Below are 16,013 nucleotides of genomic sequence, written 5' to 3'. Positions count from 1 at the left end.
TTGAAGGAGTTTCACTGATCCAAAGCACAGTGTCTTTAATTTTATAAAGTAAAGTCACCTTAAGTTAGACTATTAAACAAAGACCCTTCAATGATACCGGGAGGGAATAGTGCTTGTAAATTTTAGTTTGAAAACATGAAATATAGTGTTATGAAAGAATTCACTTTTTCTCATTTTCTATGACTAACTTCCCCAGCCTTGAGCATAGCATTGGCACTCTGCATTTCCTGCTCTTCTAGGGGTATGTGAAGGCTTGGTACGAAATTTGAGAAATGTATGTACTTTTCTATTTCAGGAAAATGAAGTCAGGAATTGAATGTGTGTGTTGTTGGCTGTGAGGCTGTGATTTTACCCTGTGTGGCTTGGCTTCTCACTATTTTTATTAGTGAGTAAAAGATGCCAAGTCCTTATTCAACAGAATAACCGGCATTCTCTTCTCCATTTCCTAAAGACTCATGTATTAATCTTTAAAACCGAGAGATAGGTTCTGGTAAAAGTAGTACAGAAGGATAAAAGCAATGGAGAATAAATAGAAGATTACATTTGTGTTTATTACTGTCAGCATAGGGCCTGCTATTAAATGCAGATTCTAAGGTCAGATTATTATTATTATTTATCCTATCATTTTATAGATGACAGACCTTTTAATTTGCTGACATTTATTGGCCTTCTTTGTCACCTTTATTTTTTGAGAGTGAGATGAAAGCCTATGTATATGGAACCTAACATTATCAGTAGCCATCCTAAAGATTTTAATGACAAACCATTCTAAACAATAAGGACATTTTATTGTCAAAGCAGTCATTCTAACTGAAGGTGCTTATAGAGATTGTGATTATCTTTTGGTGTTTAATCATAATATGCTTTCTTTGATTTGATATACAACCTTGTACAAGTTCAGCAATTGAAATTTACTGAATGCATTATGATTAAACAACCCCAAGATTAGTGTCACATTAATCCAAACATTGTCAGATTGCATTCACATCATAACAGTATATCATCAGCATTACTTAATAAAATGATTAATTTCAGCTCTGGGGCATTATGAAATCTAATGCCATTAAAGCAATAGAGCAGTCCCAGTAAGTTAATGGCAATTTTATTCTAGATAAATAGGCATAGAATTTACCATATAAGCAAATCCTTACACATTTATAATCTAGATTAGGGGATAGGCAAAATCAATGCTCCCACTTGCCTCCAGGGACTGCAGGTGATCCAACCCTCGGGGGTTTTAAGAAGAGATTGGACAACCATTTGTTTGAAATGGCATAGGGTTTCCTACTTGAGCAGGGGGTTGAACTAGAAGACCTCCAAGGTCCCTTCCAACTCTGTTATTCAGTTAATTTTAGCTTCAGCCGGTCAAGTGAATTGCAATGATTGAGGCAGCTCCATTCAAAATATTTGAAAACTGTTCCCATGATCTAAATAACTATGCATTAAATTTTATCAAAATGCTACACCTGATTCTTTCGTTAATTGAAATTTATACTTGATGAAATTGTTGAGAGAGACTTTAGGAATGAATACTTTGATTTTGTTTTGATGTGTTTTCTCTCTCCCCCCCCCCCGCCCCCTTCACTCCTCAGTCTGAAGTAATTTATACTGAAAGCAGAATTCTAAAGTCTCCCACATAAATTGCTCTGGAATACAGGTTCTGCATTTTCTTTGGCTTGAAATGATCAGCATGAAAAGGAATTCTACCATTTATAGATTCTGCAGAACGGCCTATGAATAATTCTTTCAAATGCCAAAAGCAATTACTCCTAGCCAATGTAAAATGTTGCCCTCTTCAACATGGCTGTTATTGAAACAAACGAAAACCTCTTTGTTATGTATGATAAATGCTAAGTGGGATAATTTAATTCAGCGACTAAGCTCCCTTTACCAATTCCCCATATAGAAAGACCTTGAAATTCCCTGAATAGAAATGCCTTCTTACCTAAAGAAACTGCTGTGGGTCAGTATTTTTCATATATTAGTTGGTTAATATAACATGTTGGTATCTCACATTATCCATCTTGTTACTTTTGAGAGCTGTGTCTGAAAATTTACTGTCAGATAAATTCTTTTTTTTTAAACTGAAATGCAAGTCTGGTGTTCTGTTTTCATGAAGTCTGAATGCCATAGCTCAAAAAGAGCTGTTCAGCTTCATTCTAGACATGAACTTTGGAAAGGTGGCAGAAAAAAGCAAATTTAACTGCTGTGCCTTTCCCCCCCTCGGGTAGTCTGCATTCCTTTAAACTCTCTGAGATCAGGTTTTTACCTCATTATTTTTCAAATTATTTGGCCCAGAACTTAACCACTTTGACTCCTGCTAGAAATGAATCACCTTGCCGTGCATTTTTTTTAAAAAGGGAAGCTGTTTTGAATTTTAAGGTTCTGAAGTTAAATAATATATCCTGAGGGTTTCAATTTCCTCATTAAAATTATTTTCCTCCCTCATGCTATTAATGTTAGTAATAATTGTACTAATAATTTAACTTAGTAATATTACCTGTATCACATTCTCGCTGTACAGTGATATTTTTTGTTTCCTTTGTTAGTTTGCAAATAGAATGGTCAGGCCTGCAGCCAGGTTCCTTTTGGATCTTTGGCCTGCCACACTTCTATGCTACTATGCTGTTTCTATAGTGGATTGGATTGGATTTGGATTTATTGGATTTATATGCCGCCCTTCTCCCAAAGGACTCAGAGCGGCGTACAACATTAAAAAACACATCACAAAAGTTAAAAGGAAATTAGATAAGTATCCCAAAAACAAACCCAATTAATATAACAATAACATTTTAAAAATTAGATAAAATGAACAGGCCAGGCCGGCTTGCTGGAAAAGTCAATGTTTTAGAGCGCGTCGGAGGGACCGGAGGTCAGGGATTATGCAAAAATCCAGGGGCAGCTCATTCCAGAGGGAAGGCGGTCCAACGGAGAAGGCCTGGGGGTCGCTAGCCGACACTGTTTGGCCGACGGCACCCTGAGGAGGCCAACCCTGTGGGATCGCACTGGACGGTGCGGAAATGGGAGGGGGGATTGTATGGAGTAGAATATTAGTAGCCACACTAAAATTCCTTTCTAGACTGCCAAGGTCATCCTTTGTCTTGGTACCTCTCCACCTGACCGGAACTGGATGGGTGGAACTGTCAGCCTGGCAGTGGAATATTGGATCATGTGATGGACTTGTGGGTGTGGGGGCAAGATCATGAACTTTAACTTGGGGGGAAAACGGAAGAAGCTTCAGATTTGGGTTAGGGCTGACATAGAAGTTGCTTGTGTATGTTCACTAAATCCCTGCCCTGTGAATCTGTAGCTGCTAACAAAACATTAGCAAAAAGTCCAGAACCAGTATGAACCTACTTTCAGAGAAATTAACGTGGATGCATGCTAATAAGAGAGAGAAAATGTCCATGTCTAACAGAGCAGTTTAGGTTTGCTTGAAATTGGGCTTAGTATATATCATATTACTCAAAAATTTGAGAACCCTTTTGGGTTTTCAATATTTCTAATGCATATTTATTATTTATTTATTTATTTGATTTGATTTCTAGACCGCCCCCTCTCCCCGGAGGGACTCGGGGCGGTGTACAGGTACCAAATTAAAACCATACAAACAATAATAAATATAATTAAATATAATTAAAATCGGATTAAACTTTAGACCCCTGTACGAATTTATAAAAATTAAAAACTTAGGCTTAAGACCAAATGATGAAAATATGATTTGTTCTCCACATAAGTCTTAAAACTAGATAAAGAAAACCCAATGAAACAAATAAATCAAAGACATTATACATGTTCGGTTTAGTATTAAGTATATTAGCACTCCAGTGCTGGTACAGATGACAGCATAATGGGACATTTACAAGTTGGCTGGTTAAGTATTTAAGTAGTCTGTGTTTCATTGAACCAGAACTCAAAATATTTTGTTTTGGACATAAAAAATATGAAAGTGCAGTAAAAAAATTCTCTTGTTCCATTATTAATATATAATTCTTATCAAAAATATTGACTATAATATATGTTTTCTCTTTGTCTTTTTCTATCTCTCTCTATAAATATATATAATAGCATGAAGTGTAGGTATTAATTAATCTCCTGCACTTAAAGTGATCGAAATACTTGCCAGGATGAACTGATTACTTTCAAGTTAAAACCAAAGAGCAGATAAATTCTAAAGGTCCTTGTTCTTGCCAGTGACTGAACGTAGAAAGTATATCCAAAAAATAAGTTTATAAATGTGGAAAATTAAAATTACAAGTTGCTGGAGATCCTGCAGAAAAAATTCCCTGAGAAAGAAATATAATCAGTATTCTGGAACTTTGTTTAAAATAATATGATGAAATAAATGTATGAATATTTCTCAAAATACTAAACTTGGAGGTACTTAAAGATAAAGGTTTCACCTGACCAGTCATGCCCTACTCTAGAAGTTTAAAAGCTCATCTCCATTTCTTAGCTGAGGGACCCAGCATTGGCTGAAGACATTTCCATGGTCATGTGGCCAGCATGATTATATGCTGTGGTGCATGGAATGCTGTTAGCTTCCCACCGAAGTGGTACCTATTTATTTGCATTGCCTGTTTTTAAACTGCTAGATTAGGAGGCGAATAACGGGAACTCATCCTGTTGCGTAGTGCTCAGCTCTTGAACCTGAGCTATCAGCTCAGTGTTTTAAATGGCTGAACCATCGTGGTCCTGGAGGGGGGACTTAATACCTACAGAAAGAAAAAAGAATAGAGAGAAAGAATAAAATGTACATGCTAAAAGAAAGAAAAAAGAGAAAAGAATATAATAAAGAGAAAAGAAATACATGAAGTGATTTCCAATGTTCATCACAACAAATTTAGTCATTCTTCACACTCTAAAGTTACAAACATTTATCTCTCCATCTCACATCTTATCTCTCATATATAAGCAAATCCTTAAAACATACTCTTTCAGTCCTAGGATCAGCAAAATGTCCATGAAGAATAGCCAGAATTAACAACTTATTTTATTTTAACCTTGTTTAAATAAGCCAACTTTATATTCCTTTAACTTCTAACAATACTTACTTTGTTCAAATATTGTTATAGGATTTGATTTATTTTCATTTCTCATTTGTTCCATCACACAGTTTTTAAAGGCTTTTTATAAGCCTCTCTTGTAAATCCAATATGAAAAAAATATCCACTCTCTTCGTTTGTCATTTGTATTTCTCTTTTAAATTTTAAATTCTCAGGTAGATAAATTCTTTCGTAGATTCAGTGAAACATCCTCTTCTAAATATTTCTTTTGTCAGTAGTAAATCCACTTTCGATACCATCTCAAATTTGTCAGATAAAATTTTTACATCTTACATTTTTTTCAATGACATCTTTTAGACATAGTCTAAGCAAACATTATTACTGAAATTGTTAATATTGTGGCTACTATCTCCTGATTCTTAAAATGCTTCCATTAGTATTTTTATTGTCATAATTTTTTCATTGTCTTTCTGACTTCTGTAGTCCCCATAATTGTTCACTTTTTGAAATCATCATAACTCTTAAACTCTCCCACATCCCTTTCAAATCAAGGACCACCCCTGAGGCAGGAGGATATTCTGGCAGAAAATTAATTCCAATCTGTCCATCAATACAAATGGGGTTTCTTTAAAACATTTTTTAAAGGAAACCTTTTATCAATCTAAGTTGTATATATTTAAAACTATTTTGCAGACAGAAACATGGGGCATCTGTTTCCAGCTTTGTATTTAAAGATTTTTCTGCAGATTTACTTTATGTTTTTTAAAATTACTTTTTAATCGCTTTTGTTTCTCTTTCTGGTCGCCTTGCAAGAAAAAGTTTCAATTTCTTTCTGGTAGAATAAGAACATTAAAAGAAGGAGATGAAGGGAGGGAGGGAGGGAGAGAGGGAGGGAGGAAGGAAGGAGCTATGCCATATGGGAAAAATATATTTTCCTGTCTGATTGCCATCATTTGCATTCTCTTTTATTATCAATGTGTTCTGATATCCCCATAAATAAAAAAGGCTCAATTTAATTCATAGAAGGCAATGAGGAAACTATTCAGAATTATTCTTTTTTTATTTATTTCAACCAGTGGTGGGTTCCGGATCCCGTCGCAACCAGTACACTGCGACAGGGCTGTACACGTGCACTGCCTGCACATGCGTACCCACCACCCGCAATGGTCCAGCTGTTCGGTGGAGCACGGCGCAGGCGCTGTACGCTTCATGCGCATTCGCAAATGGCCCCATTGGGTCAAATACAAGTAAGGACAATGGGCAGGCGGGCGGGCCCGTCGGAGCACCGTACCAGAACGGTATCTGGTGCTCCCAGCAGGCGCCTGTACTGGGGCGTACCGGCCGTAACTCACCACTGATTTCAACTGCACTTAAAACTAACTCCAAAACAGTCAATGTTCAAGTAGTCAGTCTCTAATTAAATGTATGAATGACCTTAGGGAAAGAGGGGAAGAGATGTTGCCCACGAAACAATCAGACAGGAGAGTCAGAAGCCCCCAGTGACTTAATAATCAGAGAAAGAAAATTAGGAAAGACCTGCCCTAATGGATCACACAGTTAAAAGTGACTGTGGGAAGTGTATACCTTCAGACTTGCAGGATTGTGTTAATGTAGCCTTACAACGAACTAGAATTAGTCATCTAGTCCTGTTTCATGTCTGGTTTACCTGGGAAGACCGATACAAGCAAACCAAAGAATTTGAGGGGGGGGGTTGACGACAATTTTTATGCTTGGTGAATCGGAGTATGTACTGCCTACCTATTTTTTTTTTGCTGATAAACAGACCTTTCAAAGTTCTTTTAAAGATTTATTTATTTAGTTAGTTTGTCAAGCATGTTCGAGATAACAAGTATAGTTATAAACATGGACATGAACACAGGAAATGAGTACGAATAAGTGGGGACAGTAGGACAGGGATGGTAGGCACGCTGATGCGCTTAATACATGCCCCCTTACAGACCTTTTAGGAATAGGGTGAGGTCCCTGGTAGACAGTTTAAGGTTAAAGTTAGGGGGTTTGAGGATGTAACAACAGAGTCAGGTGGTGCATTCCAGGCATTGACCACTCTGTTGCTGAAGTCATATTTTCTGCAGTCAAGTTTGGAGCGGTTTACCATGAGTTTGTATTAGTTGTTCGCCCGTGTATTATTGCAGTTGAAGCTGAAATAGTCATTGACAGGTAGGATATTGTAACAGACAATTTTGTGTACTGCGCTTAGGTCAGACCTTAGGCGGCGTAGTTGTAGGTTGTCCAAGCCAAAAGTTTCAAGCCTGGTGACATAAAGTATTCTATTGTGAGCAGAGGAGTGGAGGACTCTTCTCGTGAAATACCTTTGGACTCGCTCAGTTGTATTGATGTCCGATATACAGTGTGGATTCCAGACAGACAAGCTGTATTCGAGAATTGGTCTGGCAAAGGTTTTGTATGCCCTAGTTTGCAGTGCAATGTTACCGGAGAAGATCCATTGCAGTCATAAAGGCTACCCTGAATCTTAAGATCACCAGAATCCTCAAATGTGCCCTCACAAAATCAGCAGGACCAAACCAATATTGCACTAGTGACTTTGTGTATTTATGTTCCATCCGTTTTGAAGGGCATGTATATAGTTAAACTCACAGACATGAAATTGAACTTTACTAAAGGAGTCTTTATTAGAAAAAAAAAGTGTGGTTTATCTTCAAGGTAAGCAGTCAGTGGCATGATATGAGGGGGAAATCGTAAGATCCAGTATCGCACCCTTTTTTGTCATGTGTTTCTAAAAAGCCCCTACTGCTTTGGTCCATTTCTTGTTGACCCTACTCTACCTAAGGCAGTTTTACCCAGGACATGACCCATTTTTCCTGTTTTGCTGGCCAAGGAAGGAAAATCCAAACTATATCATTGCAATTACAAGAGCTAAGACAACCTCTAATCACATCACCCAAAGCAGCACAGAATGTTTGAATCAGTTCCACTCAAAATGACCTTCTTTTGATTCATGCTAGACCCAAACCAGACCATTCTGTGTTGTACATAACTCATAAAACATACACATTTTGTTTTGAGTACAGACTATTGAGGTTTCTTTTGTAAACTCTGCTACAGACTTCCATATGAAGGCTGAAGCTTTTGTAGATGTAAATAATAAAGACAATTCGGTCTGTTGTTTTTAAAAATGGAGTAAGTCAAAGTTATATTTACTCAGAGTTAATCTTTAAATCAGAGGAGCTTGAAAATTGTTCAAGCTGGAGCATGATTTGCATTTTGTATATTAATATGTAGAAGGGAATGCTGTTAATTTAATGATTTTGTACTTCTCCAGCTTTTGTAAGGCAACTTCCATTTTACAGAAATTATCAGTGTGTAAGACATGTGTTTTTTATGATAAATCACATACAACATCTGAATTTATGGTATAATATAATTTGAATATTAGTTTATAGTGTAATACACATAATGTTATCCTTGACTTATAACCACATTTAGGATCAGGATTTCCATTGCTAATCAAGGCGGTTGTTAAGTGAGCCACACCTGATTTTACAAGCTTTTTTTGCCATGATTGTTAAAAGAATCACTGCCGTTGTTAAATGAATCACATTGTTGTTAATCAAATCTGGCTTCCCCCCATTGACTTTGCTTGCTGTAAAAGTTACAAAATTGATATTGTTTGAAATGAGTGTGTTCTTCATTTGAAGCAATTTCAAGTTGAGTATATATTAAAGCCACTTTGACAGTTAGTGCCAATGTGGTATTGTGAGATATATGTTAGATTCCATCTGCGGAAAATCAGATTTATCCACTCTGAACGATGGAAACTCCTTCTGCTTGGAAGAACCTGGAAGAAAACAAAGACAGAGTTCCCCTGAATTGTCTCCTGGATAAAAGGGATATAAATCTAAATAACAAGAGCAACATAAATTGTTTATGTTGGTATATGAACAATATTTTCTTACTAAAAGGCAATAGAAGATTTATATCTCTCAAACTACTGTTTTGAAGTTTAGCTGACAAAATGTGATGTTTTGTGATGTTTACTGATAATTTTTGGTACCTTTCCCTTCAGCTCAACTTAATTTTTGGAGCCTTTCCTTGGCTGGTTCAGTTCCCTCCAGCCTAATTCCTTCCCCCATTTTCTTACTTCGTTCTAAAAGGGCAGCTTTCAAAGAGTGATACAGTGGAATAGGGATAACCGAGTCCAAAATGTGATTGTGTCCCTTCTCTCTATCCAGGGGATTTGGTTTTACCTAGGCAGCCATATATCTGGCTCAAATTTGCTCCTGCAATGGATAGTGCTCCTTGTTTTTAACATACCTTTCTCTTGTTTGAGTGCTCCTGAGGTTTGGTGACCATAATAAGCCCAATCCTATTATGATTAAAGTTCTTTTTGTGTGAAATGTTTATGACGTTACTGTAGCTAAAGATTACATAGCTTCACAGTATAGCACTGTGATGGCGAATCTATGGCACCTGTGCCAGAGGTGGCACACAGAGCCCTCTCTGTGGACACATGCACTGTCGCCAGCTGCTCTTCCGGGTTCCATTGCACGCATGCACTGGCCAGCTGGTCCGGTGCACATGCACATCCGTCAACTGCTCTCTTCTGGGTTCTGGCAGTCTTCAGGGTTCCAGCATGCACGTGCCAGAACCCAGGAGAGAGCAGCTGGCTGGTGCGCATGCGCGTGCTGGAACCCAGAAAAGAGCAGCTGGCCAGCGTGCATGCGCGTGCCGGAATCTGGAAGAGCATCTGGCCGCTGCATGCATGCGCACTGGCCAGCTGCTCTCTTCCGGGTTCTGGCACTCCGGCGCATGCACTCTCCAGTTTTAGCACTCAGTGCCGAAAAGGTTAACCATCACTGGTATAGCATAATAGCCAGTAATGTTTGGGGAAAGGGCCAAGAAGAAGCACCATTGAGTGAACCTATGGTGGAATGTAGTCTGGATTCTCAGGAGGGAGGGGCTGCATTCCAGAGGACAAAAACCAAAAGAGTTTGAGTGGGAGGAAGAGAGTCAGAGCAACTCCTCCCTAGAAATTTGGTAGATCCTGTGACCATCCTTGGTCACCACTATCACACTTTGTAACGTTCTCGGTTTCAGAAGTGCTACTTCACAATTTGAACAAATTCTTTGAAAAACTCTTTTTGTAAAAAATTGGTTGTTTTAAAGTATAGCACAATGAAAAAGTTCTCACTCCTGTCTACTGTGTTTTTTTTCATTTGTTACCAACTAAGGTGGATAGTTTTGTACCATGTGGGAACCACTAGCTGATACTTCTATAAGCACCTAATTTCTAAGTATTCTTAGAATACTTAGAATGACAATATATATGATGAAGCTCCAATGGCAAGCTGGAGAAAGACAAGTATTTAAAAAAAGTTGTTTTAAATTGGGGTAATGGGCAGCATACAGTACAATACAATAGCAGAGTTGGAAGGGACCTTGGAGGTCTTCTTGTCCACCCCCCTGCCTAAGCAGGAAACCCTATACTGTTCTAGACAGATGGCTATCCAACATCTTCTTAAAGACTTCCAGTGTTGGGTCTTTCACAACTTCTGGAGGCAAGCTGTTCCACTGATTAATTGTTCTAACTGTCAGGAAGTTTCTCCTCAGTTCTAAATTGCTTCTCTCCTTGATTAGTTTCCACCCATTGCTTCTTGTTCTACCCTCAGGTGCTTTGGAGAATATTTTGACTCCCTCTTCTTTGTGGCAATCTCTGAGATATTGGAACACTGCTATCATGTCTCCCCTAGTCTTCCTTTTCATTAAACTAGACATACGCAGTTCCTGCAACCGTTCTTCATATGTTTTAGCCTCCAGTCCCTAATCATCTTTTCTCTGCTCTTCTCTGCAGTCTATTCTAGAGTCTCCACATCTTTTTTACATCTTTGCAACCAAAACTGAATGCAGTATTCCAAGTATGGCCTTACCAAGGCATTATAAATTGGTATTAGACATCATCTGTAGTTTATGGACATAATCTACCATCAATTTTTTTACTTCATTGTAAAGATGAAACACAATAACATTAATTATTGCAATTAAATTCTGTGACCTTTAAGTATGCTAATGCTCCAGTTTTTCTGACAGTATGATCTTTAACTCACAAGGATTGTTATTCCTATTGTTTTCAAGTTTTTAAGACACTAAATCTGATGCTAATTTATGTTAGCCATGGTGCCATAGTACTGATTAGTGTTCTGTGCTTTCTGATAAAGAAGGACGTTTTTAGCTCAAGACTGAAATGTGGGGTCCCCTCATTCTGTCCTTTTTATAAGGTTTTTTTTTTTAAATTAATTTCACTTGTCTTTTATGCTCGAAAGCTATTAGTACAGGCATGGCTGTTACAATTCTCATTCCATACCAGGAATCAATATAGTGAAATTTGCTATCAGACTATCAAAAATTAGGATAGTGTTGTCAAAAATCTCCTGATATTCTGAATTATTATTGTTTGTAGAATAAAGTGGGGCTTTAAACAAAGCTCATTTTTGAGACATTTAAAGGGGGTGTCTTTAGATGCTCATGTGAATGGAAAAAATAAGATGCAGAGCCAAAGCGTCATGAAATGCTGTTGATCTTAAAGATATACAAATTCCTGCTGCAGATAACTGGTAATAATGCAGTGAATGCTAGTTCTGTTAGGTTAAGTAATATCTGTAGTGGACAAGAAACATTTTATTGATTAAAAAACCTAAGTAAATGGAATCGGGCATCTTCATGTATTTTAGTTTAATAATTATAAATAATTTAAAAATCCTTTGTTGGAAAATGGCAAATTTAGAGTTAGGATTACAGCATTGTTGTTATATTTATATATAATTTATTATGTGTATAACGATATATGCATGTATGAAAAGGCAGAGTTTGAATCACAATAATGTGAGGCTGGTTTTGTTTTATTTTTTGACTAACATGATCCATAGAAATAATTGTTTAATAATTGGGTCTAGATTATCAATTTTGATAATAAGAATATCGTGATATTATAATACCATATCATATTTTGTAATTAAGTTGTATCTTTTTCTCAACAGATCTTTGTGTACACTTGTATGTAAATGGACATTCTCCTCAGAAACTGGCTGGGATGATAGTTTTTGGAAATCAATTGGATTAGAAGATCTGATGGCAAATAAATATTCAAAAATCGGTAATGTACAGTATTGAATTCTTTTAAACTGTTGGATTCAGTAAGAAATATTAAGGCTAGATAAGAGTCAATTCAAATGTAATGGAAAGCTATGCTTACTATTATAATTATGTACTTTGGGAACTTTATTTGAGAAAAGAGTTGTATCCCTAAACAGTTTCGGTTGTAACATTGTATACTGTATTCTACATTTTGTGGTGGAAAATTGCTGGAATCTTTCTGTCTAAATTATGACAATGGATACTTACGTTACAAAATCTGTGTACCTAACTAGAATCTGGTTAAACTTTTTGTTTCCTCTTTTTAGCTTTTGTTTTCCCAAGAACTGATGTAGATGTAACTCATAAGTTATGCTTGGATTAAGAAAAGGGAGAGGGTTAACATGTGTAATAAGACTTATTCTGGCTTAATGTCTTTAGTGATGTACTGCAAGTACATCTCTAAAAAGTAAATCTATTTTAGAAGCATTAAATTTTCTCAAGGAAGTATGAATATACATAGCTCACTCCTATTTTCACCACCACAAGAACCCTATGAGGTTGGCCAGAGAGAAAGGAAGTGACCCAAGGACATGATGTAAGTTTTTGTAGTTCAGGGCAGAACGAAACCAAGGTCTCCCTACTTTGGTACCTTAACTGCTACATTATACTGTCTCTGTAATGAAGCAATGTTAACCAAGATTCATTTAAACATGGTGGGGAAAAACAAAACAAAGCATCCAATATTTATTCATGGTAAAATAAACGAAAACAGAGGTCAAATGGACACTTTATTATCAAGGTTTTGTGAGTTTCAGGCAGGGACTACCACAGCGAAGGCCCATTGGTGTGTGTTACAAGGTCACAAATTGTCAATTCTGCACCTACAACAGATAACTAACTGTGACTGAACAGCAAGTTCTATCAAAATGGTTAAGCTTGCCACTGAGAGATTGGAATATTTGGTCTGTTCCTCTTTTTTTCAGCAAACAAATTCTAACTGTGAGTAAAATCTTCAAGTACTGAGATTTAAGGAAGCTATTCAAGTCTTAAAATGGTAGTTGACAGAGATGCCTACAGAGGAGAGTCAAGGGAGCAGTAAACATCGAAAAACTCCACCCTATGGGATGTTGCTCATGGTTGATATCTTAATCCAGTTTTTTCTCTCGGTCAGTCAAAAGATAAATCAAGGAATTTCTAGTTACTATGTACACCATTTTCAAGGGAAAATCAGAATACAACCATGCTAAATTGATATTTTTCTTGGCATTCATTAAACATGACCCTATATTATGATTCTAATTTACAGCCAAGTTCCGGTCAAGTGTTAGGTATTATCAGTGGTGGGTTGCTAACCGGTTTACTACCGATTCGCTCGTGCTCGTGCTCGTGCTCGCGCAGGCACAGAAGCGTATACAAAATCCAAAAAAGAAAGAAAAAAGACTAGAACCATGTGCATAAAGGCTAAGTAACAAAGACACACAATCTACTTTGTCATTTTGTCATCATGCACCCTTCTGTACTGCTCTCCAAAACAATTATGTGAATCACAGATTGCTCACTCTACATAGTACAGAAGGGTATTTGATTTGGATTGGTATACCTCCTGCTGTTTCTAGTAAAAAAAAATCTGGATTTTAAAAATGTGATTAAGCTGATATAATTTAACATGCTTTGTGAACTCAAGTATAATTATTTTACCAATTTGAGCCAAAGTTTAATGACAGCGTTAATCTCATTAACTGCACAGTACTTAAAATGGATTTCCATTTAAGACTGTAATGCTCATTTGGCGAAATTTTTCCCGACTAATTGTAATCAATTTTCCTTGTTCACTTAATGGGCTTTTAATTGCTATGCTAAACAGCCATGACATGAATGGGAACATTAGCATACATTTAAAAAAAATACTTATTTTAAAATACCCTTCATAGTTAATCATTTAGATTTTATTTTTCAGCTGTAGTGTAATTTTCTAAAATAAATGGAAATCAGAAGATATCGGTAATAAATGTACGAAGGTTTCTTGTATTCAATAACTTTTGTATGCTACTTTTTTATTTACATTACATTAAATTTTTTGTATAGGCTGTTCTTCATTTATTGTACCACTAATAAAGAGTAACATCATATAGTAAAGTCTTTGTCAGAGAAGAGGAAATTTGCATGCTTTAGCAGACTTTGCCCTAAAAGTAAAGAGAATTGTATTGTATATTTCCTGCTTTAGAAATTGCAGATAGGTCTTAAAGTCGTTTGGAAAGGCATTGTGATAGATTTATTCATAAGAAAGTACTTCTGTCCAAATTGTTCACAAGGAATCTTGATCTGTGTGTTGAGTCCACTTTGTCAGGCCGCCCTCTCTTTGGAATATAAATTAGAATCTGTTTCCTGAGTTTGTTCACTTAAAATCTACAGTTTTGGGACTGGAGGCTGAAACATATGAAAGCATGGTTGTAGGAATTTGGCATGTCTAGTTTAATGAAAAGAAGGGCTAGGGGTGACATGATAGCAGTCTTTCAATATTTGATCGGCTGCCACAAAGAAGAGGAGTCAACCTATTCTCAAGGCACCTGACAGCAGGACAAGAAGCAATGGATAGAAACTAATCCTGGAGAGAAGCAACCTGGAATTAGGGAGAAATTTCTTGACAGTTCGAATAATTAATCAGTGAAATGACTTGCCTCCAGAGGTTGCAGATGCTCCAATACTGGAGGTTTTAAAGAAGAGATTGGAAAACCATTTGTCTGAAATGGTATACAGTTTCCTGCCTTGGCAGGGGATGGACTAGAAGACCTCCAAGGTCCCTTCCAACTCTATTATTCTGCTTCACCTATTTTTCCATTTTCAAAAGTGGAGGAAAAAAATCCCTGTCTGTTGAAAGTACAAACAATGGCTGTTAAACGGGGATTCCTTAAATACAATACAGTACAATAGCAGAGTTGGAAGGGACCTTGGAGGTCCTCTAGTCCAAATGCTCCAGGTTACTTTCATAGGAGAACATAAGGTTTTGGCTGTGTTCTCTGATGTCATCTAATACTGTGTTTCTTAAACTGTATTTCATGGCACACCAGCATTCTCTGAATAACTCGGCATCTTATTAACATGATCTTTGAATTGTTTCCAAGATTCAAGCCAACAGTTTTGTGAATTTTGGATTTATTCAGTATCAGAGTTAAAGGAGCATTCATAATAGTGGAAGAGAAGATATTTGGAGATCTTTCCTTAGAGGTTATATTGAAACCATTGAATCATGGAAGACTTTTGAACGAAAGTTTAGCCCAAATATGAGCTTTTAAATATATTTTTTCCTTTGACAAATCTTTGTCAGACTGGGTTTAGAACATTTAAAGACATATTGAGTTGCTGTGTTGAATCCTTCTTCAACTAATGATTCCAGTCATTGACAAAATATAAAATCATACCTAAGCTCATGCATCCAATTACAATTTATAATCTATTTATTATATGTAAAGGAAGTTTAAAACATTATTAAAATATAAAATGATTCAATGTCTTTTATTGTTTTTCCCTTTTTAAAAAGAAATAGTCATAGGTATTCCTTATTGAAAAGTTTAATGCTATGTCAATGATCTTGCCAATTGGGGAAGAATTTGATTTTGAACAGCTCTAATAACCCCCAATAGAAAGCAACTGAAAGCTTCAGTGCTGGATCAAAAAAAACCCAAATTCTTCATGTGATAGCCTTGAGGTTTTTGACCCCTCCCCCCCCCTTTTTTTTTGCAATTTTATAGATGCTCTTAAATATTGGTCTTTCGATTTTTCCCTCCTCTGCCTAACTGCAATCCTAATAGCAATTACCTTTTGGCAATTATTTCTTTCCACGCTAAAAGGATACTACTTATATGTTTTAGCAGAAATTTGAGCACCCTAATGGCCAAC

At 36.6% G+C, this 16,013-nt stretch overlaps 1 protein-coding gene across 6 annotated transcripts in view; it reads left to right on the top strand.

The window, feature by feature from the left end:
* Window positions 1–16,013, top strand: part of FGGY (FGGY carbohydrate kinase domain containing) — a 228,847-nt gene that overhangs the window by 86,648 nt on the left and 126,186 nt on the right. For all 6 annotated transcript variants that reach the window (XM_081946309.1, XM_081946311.1, XM_081946310.1 and 3 more), the window contains exon 6: window positions 12,020–12,135. In XM_081946309.1, coding sequence (XP_081802435.1) covers window positions 12,020–12,135 — 116 coding nt within the window. The remainder of the gene's footprint in view (window positions 1–12,019; window positions 12,136–16,013) is intronic.

Source organism: Natrix helvetica (assembly GCF_964273705.1).
Source record: "Natrix helvetica genome assembly, chromosome: 3".
In the NCBI taxonomy this organism is placed as follows: Eukaryota; Metazoa; Chordata; class Lepidosauria; order Squamata; family Natricidae; genus Natrix; species Natrix helvetica.
This window is presented reverse-complemented; position numbering and strand designations above follow the sequence as displayed.